Genomic DNA, 18769 nt, shown 5'->3' on the forward strand with positions numbered 1-18769 from the left:
CGCCCCTCGAGCAGCGAGCGTCCGGCCCGGCCCTAACAGCAAAGTTAGTCGAGTTGAAGTTGCAGCATTGCAGGGACACAGAGGCGTCCAGGGGCAGCCGGTGGCAGAGCCATGGCGGGCGAGGAAGAGCGCGGGGATGGGGACCCAGTATCAGTGGTAACTGTGAGAGTGCAGTACCTGGAGGACACCGACCCTTTCGCCTGTGCCAACTTCCCGGAACCACGCCGGGCCCCCACCTGCAGCCTGGACGGGGCTCTGCCCCTGAGTGCGCAGATCCCTGCTCTGCACCGACTCCTGGGGGCGCCTCTTAAGGTGAGGGGCGCTGCGGAGGTTGAGGTGGGCGGGAGGCAGTGCTTCTAGGAGAGAGATCATAGCGGGCGGGTGCTCGCCTCCGGAAAAGTCTCCGGCCAGGGTCCTAAGGTCTACGCTACTCTGCCTACAGGGGGAGACTCAAGTTGAGAAGACGGTATAGAAGGAAAATGAGAGTTTGTGATTTGCTCCACCCAGGCTCCCCTTGAAACTTAGGCCGTCCTGAAGAGGTGCTTAGCGTCCCCTCGCTGCCTCTTTGCCAGGGTTGCTGCAGTGGACGGAGGGTCGATAGCCGTTCGAGTTGTAGCGGCTTGGGGAAGTGGGGTTGGGAAGGGACGGACTTCCACCTGCTTCAGGTGGATGGGGGCGGGTCCACAAAGAGGGGCGGGCTTAGGGACCACTTGTGGAGTGGGGGGGTATCAAGGCTACAGGCTAGGTTGGGTCCTTGGTATACAGTCTCTCCAGGACTGGTGAAGACTGTAGTCCCAGCCAGGAGGAGAGGAGTCCCTTGGAAGCGGCCGTGCACTCACGGGAGGCTGCACGGGTGGAAAAGCCCTTTGAGTCACCGCCCCCATGGTCCCTTAGGCCCGCCGCTGGTGGCCTACGCCTGGAAGGGAGGGGGTGGACCAGTCTAATTTTAAACCCCTGGCCTGCTCTAGTTTGCCGACGTTCCTAGGCCGACTTGGCTCGGTTAGAGAGGCTTTTTTTCCTTATGGCCAACGGGACCACCCCTCCCCTCCTGCTGGCCTCGCCACCACCCCCGCCCCGCCATCACCCCCACCCCCCGCAGGCATCCCTTTCCGGCTTGCTTTTTCCGGGCCAGGACTCCCAGAGGCATGCACACTACCACCCCCCAGGGTTCCTGACCTGCGGGTTAGCTGGGAGCTGTGAGGGAGAAGGGAGGGAGTTGATGGGGTGCCTCCATTGGGCGCGGGGTTGCGCAAACGTGGCCCTTAGGCCCGGGGTCTCCCCTGGAATGTGCCCTAGGCTCCAGGCCCCTAGACTGCATTCCTCGCGTTGCAGGCAGCCCTGCCTCCCAAGTGCAGGCAGGAGGGGGTCGGGAAACTTGGCCTGGGGAGTGGCCAGTGGCCAGGCAGAGCCCCAGCTCTGAGACCACGGCTGGAAGAATGCAGCATACTGCCCACCTCCAGGCTCTTGGTGTCGTCCGTTCTTCTACTTCTCTGTTCAGAGGGGTCTGGAGGAAGCGTGCCCAGTCTGAGGTCACCTGGCATTTCGTATTCAGACTACAGAGAGAAGGGTGCTGAACTGCAACTGTTTAGACAGACTAGGGAGAAAGGAGTGTTGAACTGAGACTATTTATCCTTTGTACTAATGAAAATCCTAAATATATATGTAAGGCTAGAGAGAAGACAGTAATTCTCTCATTCTAGCACAGCCCTCTTCACGCTTGGGATCAGGCCTGGGATGTTCAAACACCGAGATGCAGAGCCTCTTCTTCATTTAGAAAGTTGATTGCATGTTTTTGGCCTGTACAACAAGGCCCCTTGGGTCCAGTGTGTGTGAAATATGAATGGATATGAAACTATCTTTGCCAACCAGGTGCTATGCCCTCTGCTCCTCAGCTGAGGACGCTGCCGAGCTCTGCACTTCCTGGTCTGACCACCTTTGGGATCTCCTACCTGCTGCAGGGAGGACTGCCCCACCCCCACCCCACCCCCAGGCTTTGGGGAGAGCATAAAGTTACCATGCTGTTTAGAGCCAGAACTCTCTGGAGTCGATAGCTTTGCCAGGAATGGTCAGATGCACTGTGATGTGCTTGTCCCAAATATAAACTGTGACCACAGACTCAAAATAGAAGGCTGGAGGAAGTGGGACCGAGACCAGGACAGGGGCAGGGACATCAGAAGGAGGAGATCAGGACTCCTCACAGGAAACTTGGACAGCTGGCTCTTCTCCAGGTCCTCTAAGTGGGTGCCCCAGAGGCACAGGCACGGGGTAAATCCACCTTGCTTGCCTTCCAGAAGGGAGAGATGGACTGGAAACCCAGGCATCACACGTATAGGCTACTGGGCAAAAAATAGGATGATAGGTTTTCTCTCTCCTCGGCTTCCCTCTGTGTGTAGTTGTCTGGCAGAAGGTAGATCACAATCAAGAGACCTCTGCCCTCCCATTCTGGAGTCTGTCATCCCTGCAGACCCTGCAGCCTCCCTGGGGCTCTACCCCACCACCCAGTTGGACTCTGGTTTCCCCCGGGGGCTCCTTTTTAAGTCATTCAGAGTTTTGCCAGTCTGAGAAACTTCGCTCATTTCCTCTGCGTCTAGGAGGAAGCTCCTGGCCACAGCCTCTGACTCATCTTCTGTCCTGGTTGGGGGAGGGGAAGACTGGCAATACCATAGGCTAGGCCTAGTGTCCCTAGGGGAACTCCAGAGTCTTCTCTGGCGGACGGAGTCCTGCCACTGGGAGAATTGACCTTTTGATGTCTTAAACCCTAATTCTAATATACCAGTCCTATCTTTCCTTCTGGGAAGAACCTTAGAGGTTTTTCCTGAGAGCCAAGGCCCTACTGTATCTAAAATACCACTGGCAGTTTCCTGGGCTCTGGACAGAGGGACCAGAATTGCTTCTTTGGCTTTGCCGTAAAGGCTCCAGAGTTCTGATGGTAACGATTGCCCTTAGGTGTCCTGGTGGTTACTATCCAGGATGTCCTGACCCCCCCACCCCCACTACTCCTGCTTTAGTTTACCCCTCAGAGCTCCTCAAGTGTCAGCCTGATCTATAGGGATAGACAGTAATCGGAGGAGTCCCCAAAGATGTGTTTGGTTTGGTATTTGCAGGGTTGAGGATAAAAACCCAAGGCCTCCTGCAGGCTGGAGAGGCACCAGGCAGCCAAGCTAAAGCCCCACCCACCCCGTTCCTCCACCTAGAATGGTTTTTTCCAAGCAAGATTCATAAACTGTCCTCAAATTCTTGTTCTTCCTACCTCGGGCTCAGGGATGTTAGTTTTATAGGCATACACCACCATGTCTATCCCCTGTAGGGTTAAGAGGCCTGTGGGGTTTATATGTTGGTAAACTGAGCTCTTTAGTTCTATGCTACAGGAGTCTCTGGAAGACTAGAGAATTGGAGCAAGGCAAGGAGTGGCTGTTTTCCCAGCCTGCCCGTGGTCTGCATGTTCCATCAGACGGTCCTTCTAAGCTAAAGATGCTAAAGACGTTGGGCTACAGCCTGGTGAGAGAGTCTACAGCTTAGGTCCTGGAAGTGCTAGACGTGCAGAGGTAGATGTGTGTGTGTGTGTGTATGGTAAGTGCACTTCATGTTCTCTCAATAGAACTGGGAAGACCAGTTTGGGGTATTTGCAGAGTCCAAGAAGTATAGTAATGATATTGCAGGACCTGGCCCTCTGTCCACTTCTCTGTCAAGGTTTTCTGGAACACTTCCAAGACCGATGCACCTAAAATATGGTTCGGTTAACCCTGGTTTCATTTAGGGCTGTGTTTGCCCATGGCAGTCTACTAACTTTTGTTTGGTTTTTATTTTTGAGACAGGATCTTACTGTGGAGGCCTACGTGTCCAGGAACTCACAGGAATCCACCTGCCCCGTTCCCTGGCCCCCAGTGCTATTTTGTTCTTTTGAGATTGGGTCTCAATATCTATCCCTGGCTGGCATAGAACACAACATACGTTGTGGATGTCATAACATCAAGCTGGCCTAAACTTGTGCCGCTCCTCCCAGGGTGCTGCAGTTATAGGTGTGTACCGCTGTACCAGACTGAGATACACTGTATTTCTGAGCTTTGGTTTTCTCACTTGTTAAAAGGGGAAAGCATGTGAAACAGGCTGCCTGAAGCGAGGCGTGGTGGCTTGTACCTACAACCCCAGCCTTCGGACGGCTAAGTCAGGAAGCTTGCCCTGAGTTTAAAGCTAGGATGGATTACAATAAGAGACCCTATCCAGAAAGGAGGAGAGGAAAGGGAGCAGGAGAGGTGAGAGTAGAAAAAGAAGAGAAAACCAGACATTATAAGCCAGGCATGGCTGGGCGGTGGTGGCGCACGCCTGTAATCCCAGCACTTGGGAGGCAGAGGCAGGCGGATTTCTGAGTTCGAGGCCAGCCTGGTCTACAGAGTGAGTTCCAGGACAGCCAGGGCTACACAGAGAAACCCTGTCTCAAAAAAGCCAAAAAATAAAAAAGAATAAAATAAAATTTAAAAAAAGCCAGGCATGGTAGTATATATTATATACTATGTGTGTTATAGACTGTTTGTGTGTGTGTTATATATGTATATGTGTATGTATAAGCTATATGTCTCTACATATGTATATATATATGTTGTATGTTTGTAGTATAGGCTGTGTATGTGTGTGTGTGTGTGTGTGTGTATATATATATATATATATATGCTGTGTGTGTGTATATGTATATGTATATATATGCTGTATGTCTATGTATATGTTTAGGCTGTGTGTGTATGTGTATATATATATATGCTGTATGTCTATATATATGTTTAGGCTATGTGTGTATGTGTGTATATATATGCTGTATGTCTGTGTATATGTTTAGGCTGTGTGTGTATGTGTGTATATATATGCTGTATGTCTGTGTATATGTTTAGGCTGTGTGTGTATGTGTGTATATATATGCTGTATGTCTGTGTATATGTTTAGGCTGTGTGTGTATGTGTGTATATATATGTGTGTATGTATATATACAGAGATATACAGAATATATATATACACATATGTATGTATGTGTGTATATATATGTATATATGTATATTGTGTGTATGTATACACACACACACACACACACATACACATATATATATATGGTCTATAACACCAAACCACAAACCAACACTTGGGAGATGGAGGCAGGAAGTTCAGGACTCAGCTCATCTATATAGCAAGCTCTAGACCAACATCGACTATAGGTACCTTACCTTTTTATCATTTTTTTTCCTTTAAAAGACAGCCTGTTATCTAGAGCCAAAGAGGTGAATAGCAAAGGCAGGTCTTTTTGCCTAAGGTACATTCTTGTCAGCTCATCCAGGAGGTCACTGGGTAGCTAGAGACTCAGATAACAGAGAAACTGGCTATTCAGAGCAAAGGGTCCTGTATCACGTGGCCCAATTTCAAGAGTCCTTCAGCAGGAATTCTCCCCTCCCCTCCCCTCTGTCCTCTTTGTTCCCTGCCCTGTGGATTCTTTCTTTTGTGATTACAAAAACTGTTGGGGGCTCGTGATGTGGCTCTGGGTGAGGCTGAGGGTGCCGCACCCTTACTGACTGGTAAAGGAGAGCTCTGGTCCTCTGCCCTCCTGAGCATCTCGGCCTGCACACAACCTCACTCATACACGCAGGAGTAAGGCAATACATTTTTGTGTTTGTTTTTTAGAGATTTGTTGTTTTAGAGGCAGGGTTTCTCTGTGTAATAGCTCTGGCTGTCCTGGAACTCACTCTGTAGACCAGGCTGGCTTCAAACTCAAAGATTGGCCTGTTGCCTTTGCTTCCTGAGTGAATAAATAATTAAATAACAAATAAATAAATAATTTTTTTTTCTTAAAAGTAAGGAGTAGGCTGGTGGTGGTGGTGCACATCTGTAATCCCAGCACTTGGGAGGCAGAGGCAGGCAGATTTCTGAGTTCGAGGCCAGCCTGGTCTACAGAGTGAGTTCCAGGACAGCCAGGGCTACACAGAGAAACCCTGTCTCGGAAAAACCAAAAAAACAACAACAACAACAAAAAAAACCCCAGAGGAGCCAGGTTAGTAGTGCTGCATGCCTTTAATCCCAGCACAGAGACAGGAGGATCTCTGAATTTGAAGCTAGCCGAGCCTATGACATGAGTTTCAGGACAGTGAGTGCAGCATAGCGTGACCCTGTCTCAAAACACCAAACCAAACAAACAACAAAAAACAGGCTTGAAAGATTGCTCTGCAGTTAAGAGCCTCCACTACTCCTGCAAAGGACCCGGGTACACATGGGTTAGGACTGCCAGAAAGATCTAAGCTGGGGTACTAAGGAGATTCATGGCTGGGGGCCGAAGTGAGGGGAAGCCTGGGGAAAATGAGGGAGGGAGCACCCGAAGATGGAGGCCAGATGTGAGGAAGACAAGAGCCAGGGTAGAGACCGAGGCCCATAGAGTGTGCTGGCCTAGAGCAGCCTCATCAGCAGCCTCATCGGAAACTAGGTCTTGCTCAAGCCTGGCCCGCCCCCAGGGTGTGAGAAAAGAGTCCCAGAGGTTTGCCTCTCAGAACAGCGATCCCAGGAAGGGGCCAGAGGGTGTGAAGGATAAACCCCATCTTGATGGCAGGAAGTCTGTCCTTCTTGCTGTCCCTGAGCCTGGCGCCCCGCCTTCTATTTCCACTCGGACAAATAGCAGAGAGCAGAAACTGACTCAAAGGTACCAGGCTCATGCTCTCTCTGGATCTTCCCTTATAATGGACCCTTGGCAGAAGTGGATGGGTGAAATGGTTGGAGAGGCCACATCTGCATCCACCTCAAAAGCTTAATCCTGTTTAGCTGAGGATGCTGGAATGGTGGCCGCTCAGCCTTCAGGGTTGGGCCTGCAATCTCATCCTGGAGGGAGAGGACCATTCTCAGCGTACTTAGGGTGATGCGTGTTACACGGAGGAAGGATGAACCCAATGGTGGGCCTAGCATCTCCAGATGTGCTACTTTGGCCTGCGCTGAGCCAGCCATTCCTAGCCACACGTCTGGGTATTGAAGTTGTCAGGTATTTTAGAGCAGTTTGATGCCTCCTCTTAGAACTCGTGGACGTTGTGAATCCACATTTATTAGTGAGTCTTTTCTGAGTCAAGGCTGACTTGTCTCCCTGGCTGGGCTGCAAGGAAAGGTCAGCAGAGATGTTTCCTGCTGTGTCCTGCAGACCTGAAACCAGTTTCTGGTTCGTGGATGTTCTGTTGAATGAGCTAGTCTGTGTGTGATTTGGAAGCAGTCCTTGGGAGAGGTATGTTTAAAGTCTCTAGATCTGTAGTTTAACCAGTACTGGGGCCATGTAGCCGGGCTTGAATGGGGTGGGTTTGGGCCCAGGCTGATGAGTCTGTAGGAAGAGAGATTGAGAGGAGATGTTGGCTGCTGTCCGTGGAGCTGGCACTGACAAGATATCCTAGCCTGGGAACCTTGCTGCCTCCTCTCAGACCTGTTCCCCAGTAGACCCAGGAGATGACTCTGCTCCCTGGAAGGAAAGAGAGGCCAGGCCTGCCCTAGGCGCCCAAGGAAGGGCAGGCAGCCAGGCAGGAAGTGGGACAGAGAACAGGCTGGAGTGTTTGTCTTGTGTCCCATGTCCCAGGCAAGGGGGTGGGTGGGGTGGGGTAGAGGTGGGTGAGGTAGGGGTGGGTGGGTGGGGTAGGGGTGGGTGGGTGGGTCACCTAAGGGCCCACAGGCTAAACTGTCAGGAAGGAGAAAGATCAGGCTCTGAGGCAAGAGCGAGGGTGCTGATCAGAGGCAGAAGGGATAGGAGCTGGACTCCCCCCCCCCCCACACACACACACAGTCCCCTCCACCCAGGGACCTAGAAGAGCTGAAAGCCCTTGTGGGAGGTTCAAAGCAGGGGCAGAGCTGATCAAATCACAGGGAAAATGTTAGAAGTGACTTGCCGGGTGAGACAGCTATCAGAAGATTCCCCTTTCTTCCCAGAGGCATTCTTACCCTAGGACATAGCACCTCAAGGTTGTGGGCCTTCACACAGATTTCGATTAGCTCTGCTTATCAGCACTGTACTGGGAGGGGGCAGGGCGGTGTCAGGGAAAGGCACAAGGTTGCCCCTGGAGTATCTGGCAGTTACCTCATTCAGCCTTCTCTATAAACATTCTCTTTTCTTTTCTTTCTTTCTTTTTTTTTAAAGATTTATTTATTATTATATGTAAGTACACTGTAGCTGTTTTCAGACACACCAGAAGAGGGCATCAAATCTCATTACAGATGGTTGTGAGCTACTATGTGGTTGCTGGGATTCGAACTCAGGACCTTTGGAAGAGCAGTCAGTGCTCTTAGCCGCTGAGCCATCTCTCCAGCCCCTCTCTTTTCTTTTCTTTTTCAAGATTTTTTTTTTTTTTTTGGATTTGTTTTTTTTTTTTTTTCGAGACAGGGTTTCTCTGTGTAGCCCTGGCTATCCTGGAACTCACTCTGTAGACCAGGCTGGCCTCGAACTCAGAAATCCGCCTGCCTCTGCCTCCCAGAGTGCTGGGATTACAGGCGTGTGCCACCACTGCCCGGCTGTTTTTTTGGGTTTTTTTTGCTAGGCAGTAGTAGCACACACCTTTGATCCCAGCACTTGGGAAGGCAGAGGCGGGCAGATCTCTGTGAGTTTGAGGTCAGCCTGGTCTACAGAGTGAGTTTTGTGACAACCAAGGATACACAGAGAAATCTTCCCTTGATAGACAAGCAAACAAACAAACAAACAAAAAAAGATTTTATTTTTATTTTGAATGAGTAGGAGTCTTGGCCTTGATTATGACTGCATACCACCTGTGGCCTAGTGCCTGCGGAGGCCGGAAGAAGGTTGTCAGATCCCCTGGAGCTGGAGTTGCGGACTATTATAAACTGTCATGGGGGTGCTGGGAACTGAACCCAGGTCCTCTGGTAGAGCAGCTCTTAATCACTGAGCCATCTCTTTAGTTCTTAAAGTCATTTTTTTTTAAAGGCCCAATAGTGAGCCAGGATTTATAGGAGTAAAACACGAGAAATGAATCTGATGGAGCCAGTGACTTCCCATGTAGGGTCTGATGTCATCAGATTCAAAAATCTGGAGTTCACCTAGAACTGTAGCTCACTTGGAGAAAGGACAAAAAGGGCGGCGACACCTGGAGGGAGGAGGGAGTCTGGCAGGAACTTGCAGCTGGGTTTGCACCTCCGCAAACCTTTAACACTTTCTCTCTGAGCTTGAATGCTTTTGTGGCTGAAGCTTATCACCCAAGAGGCTGTGAACTTCCTTGAAGGCAGCAACTTCCTGCTCTCCTTCTTGTCCCTTCCTTATTTGTGTTTGTTAGTGCAAAATAAAAAGCAAAAACCAACCAACCAATCAACCAAAAACAAAACAACAGCAACAACAAAAAACCTTCCCGGGCTGTAGCTAAATGGTTTAAACACGTGGGAAGTTCTGGGCTTGACTCCTAATAGCACAAAACAAAGCAAGCAGCAAAACTCTAAGCTGCGGCACCAGCCCTGATAGCCACACCTCTCTGTTTCCAGCTGGAGGACTGTGCATTGCAAGTGTCTCCATCAGGATACTACCTGGACCCGGAGCTGTCCCTGGAAGAGCAGCGGGAGATGCTGGAAGGTTTCTATGAAGAGATCAGGTCAGAGTTAAAAGGGTGCAGGAGGGCTGGAGAGATGGCTTAGCAGTTAAGAGCACTGACTGCTCTTCCGAAGGTCCTGAGTTCAAATCCCAGCAACTACATGGTGGCTCACAACCATCTGTAATGAGATCAGACGCCCTCTTCTGGTGTGTCTGAAGACAGCTACAGTGTACTTACATATAATAAATAAATAAATCTTTAAAAAATAAATAAATAAAAGGGTGCGGGAGGCCGGGGAGCCCTTCCCATGTGAGGAGGCTTGACCCCGAGCCTCCAGCCTTGTCCCCACCAGGGCCCCTCAGGTATCAGCAGCTGGGACACTCCGTCTGTAGCCTGGGCTGTAGGCCAGTGCAGAGAACAATGCTGGGGGAGGGGTGCTGGTACCCACTGATATCTGGAAATGGGGATACTCTCATACCTCAGTATCTGTGTTTATAAGAACTCTCCTGTTCCACTAACACTTGGGCCCCAGATCAGTAGTCGGGGAGGAAAGGAGTGGGCCAGGGTTCACTATCTAAAAGATAGGTAGATGTCTTTAGATGTCTCTGCTTTAGGGTGGGACTCGGAGGGATCGGCTGGGAGTCACTAACATGGCTGCTTGCTTTTAGCAAAGGGCGGAAGCCCACACTGATCCTGCGGACCCAGCTCTCTGTGAGGGTCAATGCTATCTTGGGTAAGTGTGTGGTGTCTCCTGCTGTCTTGTCCTTTGGGCCTGTGCTGGGCTATGGATCTGGTGTGTCTTCCTCTCTCCCTTTCCTGTCCTTTCCTTCTGGGTCAGGACCGATGCCACAGCTGGACTGCAGTCATGGTGACCGAGGAGGGTTCCCAGAGTCAGAATGGAAGGCAGGCTTGAAAACTAGAATCTTGGGCTATGCTGGTGGAAGAAGACACTGTCTGTGTCCCCTTGAGTTGTTTATGACCCCTTGCCCCTTACAGAAAAACTGTACGGCTCCAGTGGCCCCGAGCTCCGCCGATCTCTCTTCTCGTTAAAGCAAATATTCCAGGTAAGATCCAGAGGTGGGCTTTGGGGGTCGGTGTCCAGCCCAATCCTCCTTAAATTTCCCCATGGTGCCTCCAGGAAGACAAGGACCTGGTGCCCGAATTCGTGCACTCAGAGGGGCTGAGTTGCCTCATTCGTGTGGGTGCTGCTGCTGACCACAACTACCAGAGCTACATCCTTCGAGGTCAGCGCCATACTGTCCCCTGGGTCTTTGTCCGCCCCGCCCCCCTGACCCCCAACTGACCTCTTCCCGTTTCCGTGCCTCTAGCCCTGGGCCAGCTGATGCTTTTTGTGGATGGGATGCTGGGGGTGGTGGCCCACAGCGAGACTGTGCAGTGGCTGTATACACTGTGTGCTAGCCTGGTAAGTGGCTTTACCCCACACATACGTACCCGTTCCCCTTTGGTTCCTTCTGAGCCTCAGTTTCCCCTTCTGCAAAGTGGTTGGAGCAAGACTGAGGTCCCTAGAAAACTAAGCTGCGCACCTCCGAGCCCAGGCCCAGAACCGGGGTCTTTCTATGTCCACCCTCGTCTTGGGGTCCAGCCCCTGGAGCCCTTCCCCCTCCTCCAGGAACTAGCAGTCCGGTCTGAGCCCCACTCATGTGGTTCTTCTCCCCCAGTCCCGCCTGGTGGTGAAGACGGCCCTGAAGCTGCTGCTAGTGTTTGTGGAGTATTCTGAAAACAACGCGCCGCTGTTCATCCAGGCAGTCAACGCTGTAGCCAGCACCACCGGTCAGAGCCCCTCTCTCTCCCTTTCTCCTCTTCCCTCTTTGCTACTGCTCCCTCTCTGCTACTGCTCCCGCCCTGGTGATTACTCCCCTTTCTGCGCCGCAGGTACTCTTCCCTGGGCCAACTTAGTGTCCATCCTGGAGGAGAAGAATGGAGTTGACCCAGAGCTGTTGGTGTACACCGTCACTCTCATCAACAAGGTGCGGAACTGACACTAGGTGCCAACTGTGGACCCTTGGCCTGCGATCCCCCACACATCAGCCTCAGCCCTGGCTTCTCCCTGCACCTACCTTCCAGACGCTGGCGGCACTCCCGGACCAGGACTCCTTCTACGATGTGACAGATGCTCTGGAGCAACAGGGCATGGAGGCCCTGGTCCAGCGTTTCCTGGGCACTGCTGGCACTGACGTCGACCTGCGGACACAGCTAACGCTCTACGAGGTATGCGGCAGGGAGGGGGTGCAGCTCCCAAAAACCTATCCCATTTATTGGGCCACAGCTGCTTGCTCACATTCTGACCCCCTGACCCCCACCCCGTTAGAGCGCCCTTCGGTTAGAGGATGGAGATATGGAAGAGGCTGCAGCTGCTGCAGCTGCAGGGGGCCGGCGAGAGCGGCGGAAGCCGTCCTCAGAGGAGGGCAAAAGGAGCCGAAGATCCCTAGAAGGTGGAGGCTGCCCCGTGCGTGCTCCAGAACCCGGGTAAGTGCATGCCACCTGGGTCCGTGTGAAGGGGCGATCTGCCAGGCGCGCCGCTATCTGGTAACAGGCCCTGCCTCTAGCTCTACAGGCTCTGCCTCACCAGTAGGCTCCACGTCCTTCAGTGGCTCTGCCCCGCCTACAAGTCCGACCTTCAGCCCTACTGGCCTTCGTACCTCAGTGAACCTCTTTCCTACCATTTCTGTGGGGCCCTCAGTGGACAGCTCCTCTGAGAGAAGCGTTTATAAGTAAGTAGGAAGGCCAAGTCGCACCCCAAGTCCTGTCCCCCACTGTCCCTCCACTCTGCGCCTCCACGGGCTCTCAGCCTCCTCTGCCCAAACGCCTGTGCTTTCTCTTTCTTTTCAGACTTCACCAAACTGCTCCCGTTTGGTAAGTGACGGCTGGAGGGTGAGGATTGGCCCTGAGGATTGGCGCCGCCTCCTCCTTCTCCTCCTCCTGTGGCTTCTCTTCATTTCTTTCCAGTGTTCCACCTCACCTGCCTTGGCCTCTTGTCATGTCTCCCTCTTCACTTTCTGTGCTTCCGTCGTGTCCCTCCCTCCCTTTGTGCGCCATCTTTGTTATCCCTGCACCCTGTCCAGCTTCCGGTCTGTTTCCCCCATGTCCCGCCACCCCCAGCCCTCTCCTTACCACTGTGGATGGGAAGGCACCATGACACTCCTATCCAGCTCTGTACGGGTGTAACACGTGGGCCTTGGAATGGAGCAGGCACCATCGTTACCATGTCTTCCTCTCACCCCCCTGCCCAGCACCCCTGAGAGTCCACCCGTCCCCCGGTCCCTTCCTGGGCAGGCCAGGCTAGAGTAAGTGCAGAGGCCTGTCAGCCAGGCCTGCCGTGTGCTCAGGGCTTCAGCAGCGCTTGCCCAGCAGCAGTTGACGTAGCCACCCGAGAAGGATTCTTCTAGACTTACGCTGCCTCAATAACCCAAAGACTTAACCCCTGGGCACAGCTTACTGGGATCATCGTGGTCCCTAAGCTTTAGTAGTGACCCCTGAGTAGGTAGCTTAGACCAGAGATGTGGATGTGGACAGGGAGCTTGTGGATGAATTTGGAGAGATCTTTAAAGTGGGAGGGGGGCTGGGGGGATTGGCACACATCTTGTAACTCCAGCACTTGGGGGTGGAGACAAGGAGCGTCTGGAGTTCAAGGTCATCTTCAGCTACATAGTGAGTTTGGGTTAGCCTGGCCTACATGAGACTTTTGTCTCCAAAAAAGAGGAGATTGAGGAGAAGAGAGGAAAGGAAGGGAAGACAGCAGTAGATCACATTCATATTGCAACACAAACTGAGTGAACACCGTTAGCAGGACCTTTCTCCACCGTAACTCTCAAGGAAGCTATCTCCTTCCCTTACTCTACTAAGGACCTTATCTAGATCCATAGACTCCAGCAAAGTTTCAAGTTAGATGTCAAGTAGAAAGAACTTCTGTACTTTGACCAGGAGAACCTGGAGTTGGTTATAACTCCCAGGATGTGGGTTGGTGGCATAGACCTAGTTCATGGACTGTACCCCATGCCTGTGTGTGCTTGCACCTGAGGGCATTGCCCGATGGCTCAGCAAGGCATGTGTACTACCCTGGGCTGGACTTGGGTCAGACTCCATCGCTGACATGCACCTCTCTTCAGAGCCCGCTTCCTGGAGAATGTGGCGGCGGCAGAGACAGAGAAGCAGGCTGCTCTGGCCCAAGGCCGAGCAGAGACACTGGCGGGAGCCTCGGTGGATGAGTCTGATGGATCATCAGGTGGGTGGCACTCGGGCAGAATTCAACCGCTAAACCAACCAACCAACCCTGGAGACCAGAGAGAGGACTCAGTCAGCAGCTGAGAGCTCTCAGAGGACCTGCATTAGATTCCCAGCACTCGCATGAAGTTCACAACCATCTAATAACTCGAGGAATTTGGGGAAATCCTATCCTATGCTGCCTCTTTTTTTTTTTTTTTTTGCACCCTTCACTTTCTCCCATGGGTGGTTGTAAGCCACCATGTGGTTGCTGGGATTTGAACTCATGACCTTCGGAAGAGCAGTTGGCGCTCTTAACCGCTGAGCCATCTCACCAACCCCCTGTGCTGCCTTCTTAATAATTATTTTTGTTTTTCAAGGTTGGGTTTCTCTTGTGTTGCCGTAGGTGTCCTGGTACTCACTGTGTAGACCAGGCTGACCTCAAACTCAGAGATCTGCCTGCCTCTGCCCCCCCAAAAGACTAAAGATGTGTGCCACCTCCACCTGGCACATAAAAGTGTTTTTTGTTTTTTGGTTTTTTTTTTAAGAGATACTAAAAACAAAACACCAAACCTCCTTTCATTTGTGTGTCCATGGAGACCAGAGTTCCCGTGCTTGGTTATAGCCACCCAGGATTAGTGCTGGGAGCTGAACTCAGGGTCTTAACCACCGAGCCATCCATCTCTCCAGCATTCCCCCAGCCTCACCTACCTCACCAAGCTCACCGTCATGTTGCCTTATTGCCCCACAGAGGGCATGTGGCTGACAGTTACTTACCTTTCCCTAGGCACCAGGGCACTGTGGGAGTCCCCAGAGCCAGCCTCTGCACCCAGGACACCCCAGAGTCCTGCTCCCCGAATCCTGCTGCGCACGCAGCGGAGTCTTGAGCCAGAGCCCAAGGAGCCAGCGTCACTACCAAGCCCTAAGGCCGAGCCTATCCAGGAGCTTCCGACTCGTGTCCCCAAGCTCTGCATTGGGGACCTGGACTTCTCAGATCTGGGGGAGGATGAAGACTTGGACACACTGAATGTGGAATCTGTGGAGGCTGGAAAAGCATCTCCATTCCTGTCATCTCCATCGTCCTCACTCTCTGGGGGTCCCCCTCCTCCACCCCCACCTCCCCCACTGGGCCCAGGCTCCTGCCCTCCACCTCCACCCCCACCCCCCCCACCGGGCCCAGGCTCCTGCCCACCACCTCCACCCCCACCACCCCCACCGGGCCCAGGCTCCTGCCCACCACCTCCGCCCCTGGCTGTGCCTTTTTCTCACTCAGCACTTGACGGCCCAAGGCACCCCGCCAAAAGGAAGACAGTAAAACTTTTCTGGCGGGAGCTAAAGCTCACCGGGGGCCCTGGGTGCTCTAGAAGCCGCTTTGGGCCTTGTCCTACCCTGTGGGCCTCTCTGGAACCTGTCTCGGTGGACACAGCCCGGCTGGAACACCTATTTGAGTCCAGAGCCAAGGATGTACTACCCACCAAGGTAAAAGGGCTTGATGGGCAGGAATTGGGAATTCAGGGGGCTAAGTTATTAGAGCTAATGCCTCATACCCCACATGGGGAAAGGACAAGGAAAGGAAACTCATTTAAGACCCAACCCTCATTAGAAATATAGTCCATCCCGAGGCCTTACATTTCTTTTCTCCAGTTATATAGGTTCATTAGGCCATTCAGAGAAGTTTAGAGTGACCCCGTCTCCCCCTAGACAAGGTTTCTTTGTGTGGCCTTGGTTGTCTGGAACTTGCTCTTTAGACCATGCTGGCCTTAGACTCACAGATATCGTCCTGACTGCTGGGGTTAAAGGTGTGTGCCACCTTGCAGGCTGAAAGTTCCCCCCACCCTTTTTAAACATTTAGTTATTAATTTTATGGGTCAGATCCACCAGAGGGCACTGGGTCCCATCCCAGATGGTTGTATCTACCATGTGGTTGCTGGGATTTGAACTCAGGACCTCTGGAAGAGCAGTTAGTGCTCTTAACTGCTGAGCCATCTGTCCAGCCCCTCTTCCCCTTCTTAAATGCCGTCCTCTCAACCTTGCAGAAAGCTGGTGAGGGCCGTCGGACAATGACCATAGTGCTGGACCCCAAGCGCAGCAATGCTATCAACATTGGCCTAACCACCCTGCCCCCTGTGCACGTCATCAAGGCTGCCCTGCTCAACTTCGATGAATTTGCTGTCAGCAAAGATGGCATTGAGGTGGGACTACCCTAAGGATAAGAAGAGGGAGATGTTGGCTCTGTCCTTTGGTCAGTCCTTTCCGATATGGTGGGCATAAGCTTGCATTTCTGTAGAGCATTCTCCCAAGCCTGGTGCTCCTCTAGAAGGCCTAGGGAGGGGTAAGAGACAATGTCTTAGGCCTCAGGTCAGTACTGAAGCCTTCTGTGGGGTGGTGGCTGCATCTTCAGAAACTGCTGACCATGATGCCCACGGAGGAAGAGCGGCAGAAGATCGAGGAAGCCCAGCTGGCCAACCCCGATGTTCCCCTCGGCCCAGCTGAGAACTTCCTGATGACTCTTGCCTCTATTGGAGGCCTGGCTGCACGCCTACAACTCTGGGCTTTCAAGCTGGACTACGAAAGCATGGAGCGGGTACCCGGGTCATGGAGTGGCAGAGGGTGGTAGGAACAGGTGAGTTATGACCATGTGGCCTGAAGGCTCCTTGTCCCTCACACCAGGAAATTGCAGAGCCACTGTTTGATCTGAAAGTGGGTATGGAACAGCTGGTGCACAATGCCACCTTCCGATGCATTCTGGCTACCCTTTTGGCTGTGGGCAACTTCCTCAATGGTTCCCAGGTAAGTGAGAGAGAGCACTTGGAGACTGGCGGTCCAGGCTCTGGATCTAGCTAGGACCTGACTGAGACAGGGTCCTTCCAGAGCGGTGGCTTTGAGCTGAGCTACTTGGAGAAGGTGTCAGAAGTAAAGGACACGGTGCGCCGGCAGTCACTGCTGTATCACCTCTGCTCCCTGGTGCTCCAGACCCGGCCTGATTCCTCTGACCTCTACTCAGAAATCCCTGCCCTCACCCGCTGTGCCAAGGTTAGTACCAGGGGACACTGCTTCTTGGGGTGACTCCTCCTCCTAATTGGGCTGCTGTGCCAGGGCTTACAGGGGCTGTGGGTATGTGAACTATATCCTCTGCCAGTGGGTTTTAATGGCTTAACCACAGCCATTCAATTCTTTGGGCCTATTTAGTTGCCACTTCCTCCAAGTTGTCTTTTCTGGTTTGCTTGGAGTAATTAGACTGGTATGTCTCTTGTATTGAACTATAACTTTTTTGGTTTGTTTGTTTCTTTGGTGAGGAAGGGGCCTCAATCCACCAGGGTCTTATGCAATAAACGCAAACATTCTATACCACTGAGCTATATCCCTTGCCCACTTTTTACTTTCTGAGACAGGATCTAAGTTGCCCAAACACTGTCGCCCAAACAGTCCAGTCTGGACCTAGGGGCACAGCCAGGCCTCTAATCTTCACAGGCCAGGCATGGCAGTGCTAATGTGTGGCATTAAGGCCTCAAGCAGTCCTTCTCTCTCTCTCTCTCTCTCACACACACACACACACACGATGTGTATGTACTCTCTTGCTTTTTAGGTGGACTTTGAGCAGCTGACTGAGAACCTGGGGCAGCTGGAGTGCCGGAGCGGGGCTGCTGAGGACAGCCTCCGGAGCCTGGCAAAGCATGAGCTAGCCCCAGCCCTGCGTGCCCGCCTCACCCACTTCCTGGCCCAGTGTACCCGCCGGGTAGCCATGCTGAGAGTAGTGCACCGTCGAGTGTGCAACAGGTGGGGCTAGGAGCCAGAGTGAGGAAGGACTGCCACCAGCATCCCTTAAACACCGGGGGACTCTCCAACCCCCGCTCCTTCCAACCTGCCTAGGTTCCACGCCTTCCTGCTCTACCTGGGCTACACCCCACAGGCAGCGCGGGACGTCCGCATCATGCAGTTCTGTCACACGCTGAGGGAGTTTGCCCTTGAGTATCGGACTTGCCGGGAACGAGTACTGCAGCAGCAGCAGAAGCGGGCCACATACCGTGAGCGCAACAAGACCCGTGGCCGCATGATCACTGAGGTAAGTACCCACCCCCTCCCAGGTCTTGCCTGCCACCTCATGGTTCCTTTCCTTGCTCCTAACCACCCTTCTTTCCCTGTTTAGACAGAGAAGTTCTCAGGTGTGGCTGGGGAGGCCCCCAGTAACCTGTCTGTCCCAGTGGCTGTGGGCAGCGGGCCAGGTCGGGGTGACGCTGACAGTCACGCCAGCATGAAGAGCCTGCTCACCAGCAGGCCGGAAGACGCCACACACAGCCGGCGCAGCAGAGGTAGGGCTCATGGCTGCTGCGAGGGGAATGTGTTTGAAAGTCACCTTCGCCTGATTGCCTTCTGCTGTCTCCCTTAGGTATGGCCCAGAGCAGTTCCCCTGTCTCACACGCACCATCGGGGCCCTCCACTGCATCCCCTGAGGAGACTGCAGCTTCCGGCTTACCCAGTGACACGTCAGATGAGATAATGGACCTGCTGGTGCAGTCAGTTACCAAGAGCAGTCCTAGAGCCTTAGCTGCTCGGGAGAGGAAGCGCTCTCGTGGCAACCGAAAGTCCTGTGAGTATCCCGTTACAAACCCGCCGATTGATCCCCTTATCTCCCCCTGGGTCCTGCTCCCTGTAACCCTGCTTGCTCTGTCCCTGCAGTGAGACGGACGCTGAAGAGTGGACTTGGAGATGACCTGGTGCAGGCACTGGGACTATGCAAAGCCCCTGGCTTAGAGGTGTGAGGTCGCTGCCACACCTGGGTCCAGTGGAACAGAGACTGAGCACAGAGACGCTGCGGCAGAAACCTGGTTTCAGAAGTTTGCACCCAGAAACCAGTATTGTGAACAGTATTAGGTGTGTGTGTGTGTGTGTGTGTGTGTGTGTGAGTGTGTATGTGTGTATACATACATGTACATGTATTTTGCATGTGTGAGTTCCTTATTCGGAACAAAATAAAGTTTACCCAGCTAATCCAAGAGCCTTTTTCTTCTTTAAAGATCTCTGCC

At 52.7% G+C, this 18769-nt stretch overlaps 1 protein-coding gene across 2 annotated transcripts; it reads left to right on the forward strand.

The window, feature by feature from the left end:
* Positions 1-18739, forward strand: Fhod1 (formin homology 2 domain containing 1). Of its 2 annotated transcripts, XM_052166393.1 has the most exons (23): positions 1-312; positions 9478-9584; positions 10193-10257; positions 10521-10588; positions 10663-10768; positions 10853-10947; positions 11204-11315; positions 11418-11512; positions 11610-11753; positions 11854-12011; positions 12092-12256; positions 13652-13767; positions 14533-14940; positions 14986-15224; positions 15782-15937; positions 16147-16329; positions 16416-16535; positions 16617-16778; positions 17332-17522; positions 17616-17808; positions 17893-18055; positions 18133-18333; positions 18423-18739. In XM_052166393.1, the coding sequence occupies exons 1-23, from the start codon at positions 112-114 to the stop codon at positions 18503-18505; spliced, it is 3531 nt and encodes a 1176-aa protein (XP_052022353.1). In that variant the 5' UTR covers positions 1-111; the 3' UTR covers positions 18506-18739. The 2 variants fall into 2 exon arrangements, with proteins under 2 accessions (XP_052022353.1, XP_052022352.1); XM_052166392.1 differs by having other exon boundaries at positions 14533-15224.
* Positions 18740-18769: the final 30 nt, after the last annotated feature.

The sequence above is a fragment of the Apodemus sylvaticus genome, chromosome 21 (genome assembly GCF_947179515.1).
Source record: "Apodemus sylvaticus chromosome 21, mApoSyl1.1, whole genome shotgun sequence".
NCBI lineage: Eukaryota > Metazoa > Chordata > Mammalia > Rodentia > Muridae > Apodemus > Apodemus sylvaticus.